The 17,123-nt window shown below is 31.5% G+C and overlaps 1 protein-coding gene across 1 annotated transcript; it reads right to left on the reverse strand.

The window, feature by feature from the left end:
• Window positions 1-2,024: 2,024 nt before the first annotated feature.
• Window positions 2,025-4,831, reverse strand: LOC142230807 (E3 SUMO-protein ligase ZBED1-like). The gene is made up of 2 exons (XM_075301431.1): window positions 4,743-4,831; window positions 2,025-3,642 (listed from the first exon to the last, which is right to left on the reverse strand). Exons 1-2 carry the CDS (start codon window positions 4,829-4,831, stop codon window positions 2,025-2,027), a joined length of 1,707 nt encoding a protein of 568 aa, XP_075157546.1.
• Window positions 4,832-17,123: the final 12,292 nt, after the last annotated feature.

Consider the following 17,123-nt stretch of genomic DNA (forward strand, 5'->3'; position numbering starts at 1 on the left):
ACGAAAATACTTTATAAGAAAAGGAAATTTCATTATAGATTATTAATTTCCAGCAAATCGGATAAAAACTACGGATTCTAGCAGCCCAAGAAATAAAGCCGGGAGATCGGTGTATATGGGGGCTATACCAAAACATGGACCGATAGGTACCATTTGCTACTCACATAATTGTAATCTTAAAAACCTCCAGAATTTCAAACAAATCGGCTAGAAAACATAGTCTCTAGACGCCCAAGAAGTAAACATCGAGCGATCAGTCTATATGGGGGTATACCATAAAATGGACCGATATACCTCAATTTCGGTACACTTATTTGTGGTCTAAAAATACCTCTACATTTCGAATTTCAGGCAAATCGGGTAATAAATACAGTATATAAATACAATATAGAAGCTCAAGAATTTCATGCAAAGCGGATGGTAAATATAGTTTCTAGAAGCCCAAGAAGCAAAATCGGGAGATCGGTCTATATGGGGGCTATACCAAAAAATGGACCGATACGGACCATTTTCGACTCACCTCTTTATGGTCCCAAAATACCTCTAGATTTTCAATTTCATACAAATCGGATAGAAAATATAGCTTCTAGAAGCCCAAGAAGCAAAATCGGGAGATCAGTCTATATGGGGGGCTATACCAAAACATGGACCGATGGGCACCATTTTCGGCACACCTTTTTATGGTCCTCAAATACCTCCATATTTCCAATTTTAGGTAAATTGGATAAAAACTACGGTTTTTATAGGCCCAAGACTCCAAATGGGAGGTTGGTTTATATGGGGGCTATATCAAAACATGGACCGATACGGACCATTTTCGACTCACCTCTTTATGGTCCCAAAATACCTCTAGATTTTCAATTTCATACAAATCGGATAGAAAATACTGTTTCTAGAAGCCCAAGAAGCAAAATCGGGAGATCAGTCTCTATGGGGCCTATATCAAAACATGGACCGATGAGCACCATTTTCGGCACACCTTTTTGTGGTCCTCAAATACCTCTAGATTTCCAATTCCAGGCAAATCGTATTGTAAATATAGTTTCTAGAAGCCCTAGAAGCAAAATCGGGATATCGGTCTATATGGGGGGCTATACCAAAACATGGACCGATGGGCACCATTTTCGGCACACCTTTTTATGGTCCTCAAATACCTCCATATTTCCAATTTTAGGTAAATTGGATAAAAACTACGGTTTTTATAGGCCCAAGACTCCAAATGTGAGGTTGGTTTATATGGGGGCTACATCAAAACATGGACCGATACGGACCATTTTCGACTCACCTCTTTATGGTCCCAAAATACCTCTAGATTTTCAATTTCATACAAATCGGATAGAAAATATAGCTTCTAGAAGCCCAAGAAGCAAAATCGGGAGATCAGTCTATATGGGGCCTATATCAAAACATGGGCCGATGAGCACCATTTTCGGCACACCTTTTTGTGGTCCTTAAATACCTCTAGATTTCCAATTTCAGGCAAATCGGATGGTAAATATAGTTTCTAGACGCCCAACAAGCAAAATCGGGAGATCGGTCTATATGGGGGCTATATCAAAACATGGACCGATACGGACCATTTTCGACACACCTCTTTATGGTCCCAAAATATCTCTGGATTTCCAATTTCAGGCAAATCTGATAAAAAATACGGTTTTTATAGGCCCAAGACCCCAAATCGGGAGGTCGGTTTATATGGAGACTATATCAAAACTTGGACCGATATAGCCCATCTTCGAACTTGACCTGCCTGCAAACAAAAAACTAATCTGTGCCAAATTTGAGGACGATAGCGCCGTTATTGAAGGCTGTAGCGTGATTACAACAGACAGACAGACCGACGGACATGCTTATATCGTCTTAGAATTTCTCCCTGATCAAGAATATGTATACTTTATATAGTCGGAAATCGATATTTCAATGTGTTACAAACGGAATGACAAACTTATTATACCCCCGTCACCATTTTATGGTGGTGGGTATAAAAATGGATGTTATTTTTGTTTTTTATAATAACACATGTTTTACCAAAACTTATCGGGAACGTCTTTTAAAAATAATAACTTATTTGCCAGATCGGATGTCAGCCTATTTCTCTGATCTCTTAAAATTTGGCCGGCTTCCGAAAATAGTCTCTCGGAAGGCACCGACGTTGCAATAGTAGGCACATACTTGAGGGCCACAGACGACAGTACTGGAAATGTTTCTGCCATATGTTTCCAGTATAAAATTGGATTCTGTTGTATCCTTTCTGGTGGAGCCCTCAGATAAAGGCTGAACTCATCTGGAATAGCATTTCCAGAGTTTTTGGATGTTACTCCATGACTTATTGGTTTTGACATTACATTTTGAATATTTTTGTTGTGTATCTTGAACAAAGATGAAGATACAGCACCTGCAAGTGAGGAATCTGAGTCTGAAGATTCGTTTTGGGAAGGAGCCTCATCTTTCATTTCCCATATATATTTTGATACAGTATTTATGACCTTGGCAAGACTGGTTGGATCCTTAAAGTACATTTTCTTGAATCGAGAGTCTAGGATACAAGAAAGTGCCAAAAGTGGCACCTGTTCAATTAAACCGAAACGTTTCTTGTGTTGTGCCAATACTGATTCTTTCAAAGCTTTTCCAATTTCGTTTTTCGGATCCAATTTTTCAATTGAATCCTTCAATATAGAAGCTACTGGAATGGCCATACTGCTGGTTAGGTACGTTTCAGAGCTTATGTCGTTTGTTGCAATGGACAGTGGTTCCAAAACTTGGCACGCTTCTTCCAATGATTCCATCTCTGCTGCTGATAGCATCGGCGGAGCACTTCTATTCCTGTTTACTATTTCATTTATGCACGATCTTAATTCAATAAATCTTGTTAACATATTATATGTTGAGTTCCACCTTGTTGGTACATCTTGTACGACAGTTTTGTTTGATACTTTTCTTAATTCGTCGCATGCTGAAGTAGAATGGTGAAACCAACCGACAATAGCCTTTACTTTTTTTAAAAGTTCCGTCAATTCTGGTACGTCGTTTATGGCTTTTGTGGCGAGAAGGTTTAGTGTGTGTGCAAAACAAGGAATATGCTTACCTTTGCCAAACATTAAGTCTACTGCCTTAGTTATGTTTGCAGCATTGTCTGAGATAACGGCAAGTGTTTTCTCAACTTCAAGCCCCCATTCAGAAAAAATATTTTGAATTTCCTTCACGATATTCTCCGAAGTGTGCCTTTCTGTAAGCTGAAATATTCCAATTGTGCCTTTAACAACACAGCCCTGGTCAACATTCAGATAATGTATGGTTAATCTTAGGAAGCTCCGATTGTTTGAATCTGTCCAGATATCAGTCGTGCAACAATACTTAGGAACAGCACTTAACTCAACTTTGAACGAACTGGATACTACATCGTACTTGTTTAGTATAGCAGTGCGGATGGTCTTGCGAGTAGGCATTGTGAATAGTGGAGCAGTAGTCTTCAGAACTTTCCGAAATCCTACATGCTCTACTACAGATAGAGGTTGTAAGTCCTTACAAATCATATAAACAATACTTTGAGTAATTTTGAAACTCAAATTACCACCCTCTTTATGATCAGCTACGTTTTCTAATGCAGAGTTGATCAGAGGTTGACTCACAGCACATGAAGAACTGCACGGATGAAAAAGACTGTTTTTCATATGTTTGGCTATAAACATTATATGTTTGGAACACAAATTTTTAAACACAATATTTTTGAGTGCAAGCATATAATGTTCATAAACTAGCATAACATGTTTGGGACATATATGTTAATATGTTAGAACATATTATGTTTGGGACATAAAATGTTTGTAAATATAATATGCTTGGATGCAAACATATATTAATTTAGAAATAGCCTATAAACATATATGTGTTTAGTAGCTTGGAGCGCTATTTAACAGGGAGCGATATTGAACTAAGTTGGTGGTTGTTGCTTGTTATTACAAAATTAACATTTTATTTTTCCTTGGGCAATTGATCAGCTACTTCTTTGATCCTTACAAACTGTGTGGTCCGCTGTTCGAATCCCCGTCCGCCAAAAGGTAAATTTAAAATAAAAAAAATCATAAAATTGAATAATTTCTTCTACAATGTTTGTATTACAGAAAAAGGTGCAAAGAACTAAAAAATCTCGTGGAAGTGAGAAAGATGAGGGGGAATATACAATTAGGCAGAAACAAAATTTTGAGCATTCAGGTCGAAAACCTATGTTGTTAGCACCTATATTACCTGTTTATTTTCATAATTCATTATGATTGCAAATATATAAATAAATAAATAAAATTTTGAGCACAATATTGTTTGGGAGAATTTTTTTTAAGCATATAATATTTTTGGGTGCAAAATGCTTCCAAACATATTATATGTTCACATAATAACATATTGTTTTTTGGAAGACAACATTATTGAATTTGGATGCAAAAATACAAAATGTTTGGAACTTAGACTACCCAAACATATATTGTTTAGACCAATATGCTTTCAAACATATTATATATTGGAAGAGATCAAACATATAAATGTTTGGGCAATACCCAAAAATGTATATGCTTGAAGCAAAATATATTTGGGAGTATATGTTACAGAAGCGATTTTTTGTGAGGGTGTGGATGATGGTTTTTGTTGTTTTGCTTCAACAATTTCTGTAGTTTTCTGTGCAGGACTTTTCAACCCGATTTTAGGATGCTTGTGCTCGAGATGGTTTTTCAAATTTGTCGTGTTCCCACTTGTTTAGTTTAACTCCACAATGTCGACATTTAGCACAGTTGTTTGGTTCTTTCTCAAAATGTTCCCAAACAGCACTTTTTGGAGGCATCTTGTAACAATCTCAGCAAAAACTAAGAATAAATAGGTAAATAAATATTTAGTAATAGTAATTAACAAAATTCACACTCACTGAAGTCACAACACAAATTAATCAACTATCAACTGAACAAATGACAACTTTACTAATACCACGTTTGCCAACATCTAAAATTTGTTCTCCATTAGTGTTACCATATGACTATATTTTTGCTGGATGGCATCACGAAAATATAATAATATTTCTGCGTATAAACAGTGAGTTAAGCTGAAAACACAATGGGATCGACCGTTTTTGATGGTGTTCACAATGGGTGTGACAAAACACGGGCTTATGTGAAATGTTGTGAGAAAGAGCTGGATGGCATGAAAACAGAAATGGTCGATCCCGTTGTGTTTTCAGCTTTAAGTATTTGCAAATAAAACTTTCCTAAAAATATCGATTTATTTAAATATTAAACATCGATTATTCGATTAATCGAACATAGAACACATCGATTAAAAAACCATCGATTATTTTGTAAAAACATCGATTTTTCCGATTAATCGATTAATCGATACCCATCCCTAGTTTATATGGGGGCTATACGTAAAAGTGGACCGATATGGACCAATTTGTGCATGGTTGTTAGAGACCATATACTAACACCATGTACCAAATTTCAGCCGGATCGGATGAAATTTGCTTCTCTTAGAGCAATCGCAAGCCAAATTTGGGGGGTCCGTTTATATGGGGGCTATACGTAAAAGTGGACCGATATGGCCCATTTGCAATACCATCCGATCTACATCAATAACAACTACTTGTCCCAAGTTTCAAGTCGATAGCTTGTTTCGTTCGGAAGTTCCGAATGTGCTTCCGATGTAGCATAGGTATAAGTTTCCTACCTCTATTCGATGGTGCAGAACTCAACTTCCGGTACAAATATTGTGTCGTGCGCGTATAAATTATCTTGTGTAAGTAGACCTTATATTCAGCATATCATCCCAGCAAAAACTCCTATTACCAGGTATGAGTACAAGTATGCCTGCGCCAAATTGGTAACAACTTCCTCGTACATATATCAGTAGTAATACTTTTACACGGGCATGACATTGGAGGAAAGTACTTCCGTGCAAGCATACTAGCAGTCGAAAAATAAGTACTTCTTCGCAAGCATACCAGTTCTCCAAAAATAATATCTTTACCATAAGATACCCAAAAAGTGCGAACTCACCCCTGTTGTTTTGTAATCCAACACACTATACCACGCTCCACGACATGGATCTATTCAATGATGTTATTTTGTAATATGAATTATGTACTATACAACTTTAGAAAACAAAGGTATATTTTATTGGCAATTTTTTTTCTGAAATGTAATTTGGCATTACTTCTCGCTACTATTAACGGTGCCCACTGTAGAGCCGAACCCAGACCTCAAGAAATGATTTTGATTACCGGTATTAATAGAAAGAATCAATTTTTGCCTACACAGGTAAGTTATTATTTTTAAATCCCAGGTAATACTGCAAGTAGTAACTTTTTGATTACCGGTATTACTGAAAGAATCACTAGTGTTTACCAAGTTTTTGCTGGGATGGATACCAACCACATATATAGCCACGTTATATCGAGATATAGAATCCCGTCGCTTCAAACCATATACATTTCGCGTCACACTATTTAAAAATAGTACTTAGTTTACGTCTGCTCGTCGAGTCACAGTTCGTAAATAGTTCACACCCATAGAGTATACAAGTTATTATGTACGTCTTAGCCAGTAGAGTCCTTATTCGAATTGGTGTGGCCGACTGCGTGGTGCGTAGCGACCTTAATTTGCAGTAAACATACCCTATGATCGTATCAATGTGATCTCTCTAAGTAAGAGAACTATTAAACATTACTCCTAGATTTCTCTCCCGGTCGACAATCTCAAGTCTCTCCCCATTTATCCGTATATCAATATCGTGATAAAATCACTTTAACCTATTTTTTATAATCAAACATTTAGATTTCGTGGGGTTAAGGCACAGACCATTAGCACTTGCCCATGCATAAATCCGGGAAATTTTGACAAAATTTTCTATAGAAATAAAATTTTGGCAAAATTTTCTAAAGAAATAAAATCTTGAAAAAATTTTCTATATAAATAAATTTTTGATTAAATTTTCTATACAAATAAAATTTTGAGAAAATTTTGTATAGAAATAAAATTTTGACGAAATTTTCTATAGAAATCAAATTTTGAGAAAATTTTCTATAGAAATAAAATCTTGAGAAAATTTTCCATAGAAAAAAATTTTTGATAAAATTTTCTATAGAAATAAATTTTAGACAAAATTTTGTATAGAAAAATTTAGATAAAATTTTTACATAGAACTAAAATTTTGCCAACGTTTTCTATAGATATAAACTTTTGACAAAATTTTCTGTAAAAAGAAAATTTTGACAAAATTTTCTATAGAAATAAAATTTTACACAACTTCTCCAAGAAATAAAATTTTTACAATATTTTCCATAGAAAAAAAATTATAAAATTTTCTCTAGAAGTAATTTTCGAAGGAAATAAAATTTCGAAAAAAAAATTCTATAGAAATAAAATTTTGTATAGAAATAAAATTTTGCCAAAATTTGCTATAGAAATAAAATTCTGATAAAACTTTATATAGAAATAAAATTTGCCAACAATTTCATAAGAAATAAAATTTGGACAAAAGTTTCTATAGAAACAAAATTTTGTATAGAAATACAATTTTGACAAAATTTTGTATAGAAATAAAATTGTGACAAAACTTTGTATAGAAATAAAATTTTTACAAAATTTTCTATAGAAATAAAATTTTTACAAAGGTTTTTTAGAAATGAATTTTTTGACAAAATTTTATATAGAAATAAAATTTTGACAAAACTTTTTATGGAACTGAAATATTGACAAAACTTTCTACAGAAATACAATTTTTGACAAAAGTTTCTATAGAAACCAGGGTTGGCCTGTCACAAACTGTGACTTTTGCGACATATATTTGCGACGGTATAATACGTATGTCGCAAAAGTCGTAAACCTACCGTAGAAACCCTAATTTTGAATAGAAGAAATCCTGAACATTTTTTAATTTAGCATGACAGCTTTCGCTGTGAGTTTCTGCAGAAATTTGTGAAAGTTTTTCCACCGTCAAGTCTATTTTCTTACGTGGTATCGAAATTCCCGTTGGTGAGTGTGCAAAATACCTTGGGGTTATATTGGACAGGAGACTGAACTTAAAGCTAAGAAAGGACGAGAAAATCCACGGTTACCCTGTACTCGTGCAAAAGGCAATAGGGAAAATGTGGGGACTAAAACCTTCTCTTCGCACATACCATCGTCTTGGATATCATCGAATTTGCTGCCTAGCTGACTGAAGTATTTTGAGTTTGCGACTTTTGTTACTTTTCCTACATTTACGTCACGTATGTGACGTTTACGACGTTTACAACTTTGCGACAGTCGCAAACCTAAAAAAGTTTGATACAGACCATCTCTGATAGAAACAACAACAGCGAAGCGGATGAGTTAGCAAGGCTAGGAGCTACCTTACATATGGCAGGGGAACTATAATCTGTTGGTTGCCTCTGGCTACCTGCAAGCTCATACTGCGTGAGAAGGCTATAATGATGGCGAATGTCTAATGGGAGAATTGCAAGGGTTGCAACGACACTAAGCAAATATGGTCCCATTTAAACTCACACTCGATATGTTAGTGTTTACAAGACATCAGGTATCTGATATAACGGGTCGCTGCCTGATAGGAGAGTTTGCAAAAACTACCCAGCAAAAAAATTGGAAGTACTTCTAAGAGCACAACTTTAAAAGCACTTCCAAAAAAATGTCCTCCAAAGATGTTCTTTATTTTAACAACTGAGGAAGTTCTTTTAATTCAATTTTTTAGAATTAGCTTTTTTCGTATTTATATAGGGTAATTTTAACTTTTTTGTTTCGAATAGGTTAAAAACAGAGTAAGGATTAATAAAATGATAAACATTTTTTAAGTTTTGTCAAAAAATGTCTTAATCCAATCTAGAAAAATTGCGAATTTTTGGAGATATTTGATGTCCACAATTTCGAACATAGGTTAGAGCATTAAAAATCATAAAAAATTATAAAAAAATATTTATTTGGCAACATATCACAAATTTTTTAATTCACATCCAAAACACTGGATTCGGATCAAGCGTGCAAAATTGGCGTAGAAACGATGATTTAACATGGGCTTGTCATAGAACGGAAGTCCTCCATTTCAACAGCCGGTGCACTGAATTTGCATCACTTCTTTAGGTGTGATCCGAATTCAATGTTTTGGTTGTAAATGAAAAAATCTGTGATATTTTGTCAAATAAATTATATTTATAATTTTTTATTCTAATGCTTGTCTGAAACGTTTGGCCTCAAATATTTTCAAAAATGCACAATTTTTTCAGATTGGCTTTAGCATTTTTTTTTTGACAAAATTTAAATATTTTGTATTATTTCATGAATTATTATACAAATTAAAACAAAAAAGTTAAAATTACTTATTAAAACAAGTAAGTAAAGTAGAAAGTCGGGCGGGGCCGACTATACCATACCCTAAACCACCATTACAGAATTAGTAATCATAAGCATCTGTGGGGTAACATATAGGTCTGGGAGATAAACCGCAGTTGCATATTTAAGAAAATTAAGGGGCACATGTCTATGGGTGCTTTGTGTCAATCTGACTACACGCAAAAAAATAATTCTTTCCTCCCAAACGAAATTTTAGACAAACAAAGTTCGTTTCTCATTTGCTGTTCGTTGAAAAGAAGTTTATTTGGAAGAAAAGTATATACTTTTTGTGATAAACGTTTATTCTTTTCCAGGATGTAAAAACAATTTCATAAAGACTAACTCAAAAAAATTTTTTTTCTGGCTAATTGCATTTTCCCTCACATCTTTCTCACTTCCACGAAGTTTTTAGTTCTTAGCACCTTTTTCTGTAATACAAACAATGTAGAAGAAATTATACGATTTTATACATTTTTAATTTTTTTTTACCTTTCGCCTGGACGGAGAATCGAACCGCGGACCATGCAATTTGTAAGCCAACACACTATCCACTGAGCTATGTAGCCGTTATTGTCATCAATAGATAATTATCCATATAAGTTATATTTATATAGCATAGCTTGCGGCGCCCACGAGCCGATTAAACAAAGTTTATTTCACAGAAAAATACATTTAGTTGGGCACCATGGAGCAGTGGTTGCTACGTCTGACTTGCATGCCAAGGGTCGTGGGTTCGATCCCTGCTTCGACCAAAGTTTTTTTTTTTTTTTTTACATATATTCCAGATATGATAGGAAGATTCCGAAAAAATGTTCAACATTACATTGTAGTATATTAAATTTTGAATTGTAAAATGTGTGTTATTAAAAACCTAAAGTCAGAAAAGAACAGTGTTTGATATAAACGAAATGGACTGTGTTGTTGGCTCGAAAATAACTTTTTTTATTAAAAAAATTAATACTTTGTAACAAACGAATTTTTTTGGTGATAAAAGTGTATACTTTTCGAAGCAATTCAATTTATTATCTTAAAGCATGAATATGCAACGTATATAACTTAGAATATAAATTTGTATTACGACCACGGTTGCCACAGTTGGTAGAATTCTACCCCAATTAGTAATCTTTTTTGTTAAATCTCTATAAAATAAAATTTTGGAAAAAGTTTCTATAAACAAATTTTTGTGAGAAATTTTTCTATAGAAATAAAATTTTGACAATAAATTCTATAGAAATAAAATTTTGAGAAAAAATTCCACAGAAATAAAATTTTGAGAAAATTGTTTATAGAAATAATATTTTGAAAAAAAATTCTATAGAAATACAATTTTGACAAAATGTTCCATAGAAATAAAATGCTGACAAAATTTTCTACAGGAATAAGTTTACCACACATTGTTAAAGATCAAGACTTGCCGGCTTCTAATTTCCTCCTCTAGAGCCACCAAAATGTAAAAATTATTACAAATTGTGTTGAGTGAAAATACCCTACATTGTGGCCCTACGTCCCTACAAGACGCTAAATATTAGAAAAACTCTACATATAGGGAATTTCCCCTACTTCTAGCAACACTGGCTGTGTTGATATTGCGCCTACGGAGTTAGTATGCCACTAATATTGAGCCCATTATTAAAAGAAGAGAAAATCGTTAAATAAGTGTGGGTAATAAATACAAATTTGTAAAAATCTAGCAATATTCTTATGTAAGAGCTACAAGTACGTACGATCGGCTAGTACATCAAAATTTGAAATTTGAGTAACATTGGTTAATAAGCAAGAGTACTATGGCCAAATTTGGGAAAATCGAGTGATACATATATATGGAAGCCACATCTAAATCTGAACCAATTTGCATAATATTTTGCTGGTTTGATTAATACCACAAAAGGTTACCTTGTGCAAGATTTGAGTAAGATCAGTTAAGAAATGAGGCCTGTATGGTCAAACATAAGGTTATTAGGGGCGAATTTTTCAAAATCGGGTGATACATATATGGGAGCTATATCTACATGTGAACCGATTTCGATGAAATTTTGCACATATAGTTAGTACTATAGAGGACTGGATCTAGCCAAATTTTAGTAAGATCGGTTAATAAATAAGGGTTCTATGGCCAAATTTGAGAAAATCGGGCTATACATATATATGGGAGCTATATCTAAATCTGAACCGATTTCGATGATTTTTTGCACATATAGTTAGTGCTATAGAAGACTACATTTAGTCAAATTTGGGTAAGATCGGTTGATAAATAAGGGGTTTATAGCCAAATTTATAAAAACCGGGCGGTACATATATATGGGAGCTATAGCTAAATCTGAACCGATTTCGATGATTTTTTGCACATATAGTTAGTGCTATAGAAGATTATATTTAGCCAACTTTGAGTAAGATCGGTTGATAAATAAAGGGTTTGTGGCCAAATTTGGGAAAATCGGGCGATACATATATATGAGAGCTATATCTAAATCTGAACCGATTTGGATGAAATTTGGCAGACTTGAAGGGCGATGGAAAAGATTACCGTTTGCCAAATTTGGTGACGATCCGTTTGAAAAAAACGCGCAACGTGACCCCATTTGTCGAAATCGGGCGATACATATATATGGGAGCTATATCTAAATTTGATCCGATTTCTTCCAAATTCAATAGCGTTGAATTTGGTACAGGGAGTTTGTTGTGCCCAACGAACTCCCTGTACCAAATTTCATCAAAATCGGTTAATAATTGCGACCGGAATCCTGTGAACAACAAATACATGGACAGACGGACGGACGGACACCAAGCTCTAGATCGACTCAGGAGGTGATTCTGAGCCGATCGGTATATATTTTATGGGGTCTAAAATCAATATTTCTGGTAGGCACATTTTTTGGCCGATCAAACTTATTATACCCTGACCACTATGTGGTTTAGGGTATAAATATGAGAAAAGCATGTTATAAAAAATTTAACGAAAAGAACTTCCTGTGTAGTTAAAATAAGGAACATCATTGGGAGTACATCTTCTGGAAGTGCTTTTAAAGTTGTGCCTTTGGAAGAACTTCCAAATTTTTTTGCTGGGTGGGTATTGGCGCGAAGTATAATGACTACTCTGTGAGCTGTCATGATGCGCAGGAAAAAGTATCAATTAAACATCTCTTGTATGAGTGTCCTGCATTTTGTGTAAGGAGTAAGCAAATTTTAGGAGCATATAGCTTTAAATTACTGGCGGACCTGGAAAATGTTAACTTAAGTAGTCTGCTAATGTTTTTGGAACAAATTGGTTGTTTCAGCAGAAGAAAATCATCTCTAGTTCTAAGCCCGCTAATCTTTCCCCTATCCGTATTTTGTGAGTGAATGCTTTTCCTTGATATTTTCAAATACTGGCTTTATTCCCTCGTGGGATTGTGTTTATTGAACATTTGGGTCTTTTAGTTTCCGCCTACTTTATTTTTTGTTTTCCATTCGTATCTCAATTTAGCTTATGTAGCCTTGCTTTGGATACAATAAAGTTGAACGTAATGAAGTGTAAAAGTGTGGAAACATAAATAACTTTATGACAAAGAAAAAAAAAAAACGTTGTAGATTATAAAACGAAATTCGTAGAAACCATTTTGTTGTTTCTTTTTTTATTGACCACATTCATGGCAATTGCTAACTGGATTGTTTATTTGAAACCCAAACAGGAGATTCAAGGATCTATTTTTGGGATATTTAAAGACTACAAGATTTTTAGTTGAAAGAAATTAAGGTTTAAAAAGGTGTATATATTGGCTGTCCATCTAATATGACGGAATCATAAATGGTGTTAATGAAAATTCGATGGACTAAATATGAAGGACTCTTTGGCACGGCTGTCACTCGTGCTAAAAATAATCAACCAATTTAAAAAAATCTTATTGTGAAGTTTATGATTAAATGTTTTTGCTTTTTTTATTTTGTAACATTTTTCAGTATTTTTGTTTTATATAAAATTTTGTCAAAATTTTATTTCTATAGAAAATTTTGTTAAAATTTTATTTCTGTATAAAATTTGTTCAAGATTTTATTTCTATGTTTTGTCACAATTTTATTTCTATAAAAAATTTTGTCAAGATTTTATTTCAATAGAAAATTTTGTCAAAATTTTATTTCTATAGAAAATTTTGTTAAAATTTTATTTCTGTATAAAATTTGTTCGAGATTTTATTTCTATAAAAATTTTGTCACAATTTTATTTCTATAAAAAATATAGAAAATTTTGTCAAAATTTTATTTCAGTAGAAAATTTTGTGAACATTTTATTTCTGGAGATAATTTTATCAAAATGTTTTTCCTACAGAAACTTTTGTCAAAATTGTATTCATAGAGAAAATTTGGTAAAACTTTATTACTAGAAAAATTGTTGTCAACATTTGATTCCTAGAGACAATTTTGTTAAACTTTAATCCAAGAGACAATTTTGCCAAAATGTTGTTCTTGAAGAAAATTTTGTTTAAATTTTATTTCTTGTGTAAATCAGTAACTAATCAAGCTCGAGGTTGATTAGTTACTGATTTACACAAGACAATTAAAAAGGTCGAATAAAATAAAGAAAACAAATTAAATTTTATTTCTATAGAAAAATTTGCCAAATTATATTTTCTATTGAAAATTTGGCAAAATTTTACTCCTAGAGAAAATTTTATCAAAATTTTATTTCTATAGAAAATTTTGTCAAAATTTTATTTCTATAGAAAATTTTGTCAAAATTTTATTTCTATAGAAAATTTTATCCATGTTTTATTTCTTTAGAAAATTTTGTCTTAATTTTATTTCTATAGAAAATTTTGACCAATTTTATTTTCTATACAAAATTGTTTTATACAAAATTTTGTCAAAATTTTATTTCTGTATAAAATTTTGTTAGCATTTCATTTCTGAATAAAATTTTGTCACAATTTTATTTAAATAAAAAATTTTGTCAAGATTTTATTGCTATCAAAATGTTTTACCTACAGAAACTTTTGTCAAAATTTTATTCATAGAGAAAATTTTGTAAAACTTTATTACTAGCAAAATTGTTGTCAAAATTTGATTTCTGGAGACAATTTTGTTCAACTTTAATCCAAGAGACAATTTTGTCAAAATGTTGTTCTTGTAGAAAATTTTTTCTAAATTTTATTTCTATAGTAAATTTTGCCAAAATTTATTTTCTATAGAAAATTTTGCTCAATTTTATTTTCTATAGAAATTTTGGCAAAATTTTACTCCTAGAGAAAATTTTATCAAAATTTTATTTCTGTAGAAAATTTTGTCAAAATTTTATTTCTATAGAAAATTTTATCCAGGTTTTATTTCTTTAGAAAATTTGGTATTAATTTTATTTCTATAGAAAATTTTGGCCAATTTTATTTTGCTCAACTTTATTTTCTATAGAAACTTTGGCAAAGTTTTACTCCTAGAGAAATTTTTGTCCAAATTTTATTTCCATAGAAAATTTTCTAAAAAATTTATTTCTGTAGACAATTTTGCCAAAATTTTATTTCTATAGAAACTTTTGTCAAAATTTTATTTCTATAGAAAATTTTGTCAAAATTTTATTTCTATAGAAAATTTTGTCAAAATTTTATTTCTGTAGAAAATTTTATCCATGTTTTATTTCTTTAGAAAATTTTGTCTTAATTTTATTTCTATAGAAAATGTTGGCCAATTTTTTTCTATAGAAGATTTTTTTCAATTTAATTTGCCAAAATTTTATTTCTATAGAAAATTTTGTCAAAATTTTATTTCTATAGAAAATTTGTGAAGTACCTCTTAGGTGGAGAGGAATATGTTGTAAAATCTACCAAAACATCAAGAATTCTACCATTCTACCAAGCAGTAAAAAAATTCACCATTTTTTGTAGAATTCTACCAACTCTGGCAACCGTGGTCCCTGCCATTGTGCTAAACATCGAATAGTTCAGCACCTGTGGTATCACAATGGACTGAAAATTTTGCCCAATTTTATTTCTATAGAAAATTTTGTCAAAATTTTATTTCTATATAAAATTTTGTCAAAATTTTATTTCTATAGAAAATTTTATCCATGTTTTATTTCTTTAGAAAATTTTGTCTTAATTTTATTTCTATAGAAAATTTTGGCCAATTTTATTTTGCTCAATTTTATTTTCTATAGATACTTTGGCAAAGTTTTACTCCTAGAGAAAATTTTGTCAAAATCTTATTTCCATAGAAAATTTTCTAAAAAATTTATTTCTGTAGACAATTTTGCCAAAATTTTATTTCTATAGAAACTTTTGTCAAAATTTTATTTCTATAGAAAATTTTGTCAAAATTTTATTTCTATAGAACATTTTTGCCAATTTTTTTTCTATAGAAGATTTTTTTCAATTTAATTTTCTATAGAAACTTTGGCAAAGTTTTACTCTTAACAAAAATTTTGTCCAGATTTTATTTCCATTGAAAATTTTCTAAAAATTTTATTTCTATAGACAATTTTGCCCAAATTTTATTTCTATAGAAAATTTTGTCAAAATTTTATTTCTATAGAAAATTTTATCCATGTTTTATTTCCATAGAAAATTTTCTCGAAATTGTATTTCTATAGAAAATTTTGTCAAAGTTTTATTTCTATACAAAATTTTGTCAAAATTTTATTTCTATAGAAAATTTTATCCATGTTTTATTTCTTTAGAAAATTTTGTCTTAATTTTATTTCTATAGAAATTTTTGGCCATTTTTTTTTCTATAGAAGATTTTTCTCAATTTTATTTTCTATAGAAACTTTGGAAAAGTTTTACTCCTAGAGAAAATTTTCTAAAAATTTTATTTCTATAGACAATTTTGCCCAAATTTTATTTCTATAGAAAATTTTGTCAAAATTTTATTTCTATAGAAAATTTGTGAGGAGAGGAATATTTTGTAAAATCTACCAAAACATTCTACCAATCTACCAAGCAGTAAAAAATCGAACATTTTTGGTAGAATTCTACCGACTGTGGTAGCCGTGGTCCCTTGTCATTGAACTAAGCATAGAATAGTTCAGCACCTGTGGTATCATAATGGACTGAACTATTCAGTCCAAAATATCGGCCTGCCACTATACATAACCTATTCTAGTTGCCCGGTTTTACAGAAATTTCATGGAATCTATCATCTCTTGGAATCCCTCTCCTTACCTCTTTGGTTTTCATGGTGTGCTTGAAATGCGCATATTAAAATCTTAAGAATATCGTACTTTATAAAAATTTCCGAAGAGCTTAAACCTTAAATGTGCAAGATCACCGATTCCTCTGAAAAAAATATATAATATACAAAATGGTAAACTAAAAATATATAATATGCACATTAAAAAAATTGATTAGCCTTTTCTTTTTGAAAAACAGTACGATGTTTTTCAAAAGAAAAGTTTAAGTTTTTATTGACAAATAAACAATTTGATTTTCGTAAAGAATAGAGATATCGTTACACTACAAAGTTGTTTTTTACCAACATTACTTCTATCTCTGGTAAATATTATTTAACTTCCAATTTGTAGTTTTTTGAATTTTTGGTCAAAATTTGATTTTCAATTTTGACTGCAGATTACCCAGAAATACAACAAACTTTCGGGAGAAACATATTTTTAAAAATATCGTTATGATGTTTTAAATGCAAAAAACTTGATTTCATAGAACGCGGTAAAAGTTTTAAGACGTAAGAATTTTTTTCTGGGTGTATCTTAAAAGATACAGTGCGCATTCAAGGGTTAAACTATTTTTGCAATCGTCAAATATTGATTTTTTCTAAAGAAAATTTATTTCGACACATTTATTT

This window comes from Haematobia irritans, chromosome 3 (assembly GCF_050003625.1).
Source record: "Haematobia irritans isolate KBUSLIRL chromosome 3, ASM5000362v1, whole genome shotgun sequence".
NCBI classification, from domain to species: Eukaryota; Metazoa; Arthropoda; class Insecta; order Diptera; family Muscidae; genus Haematobia; species Haematobia irritans.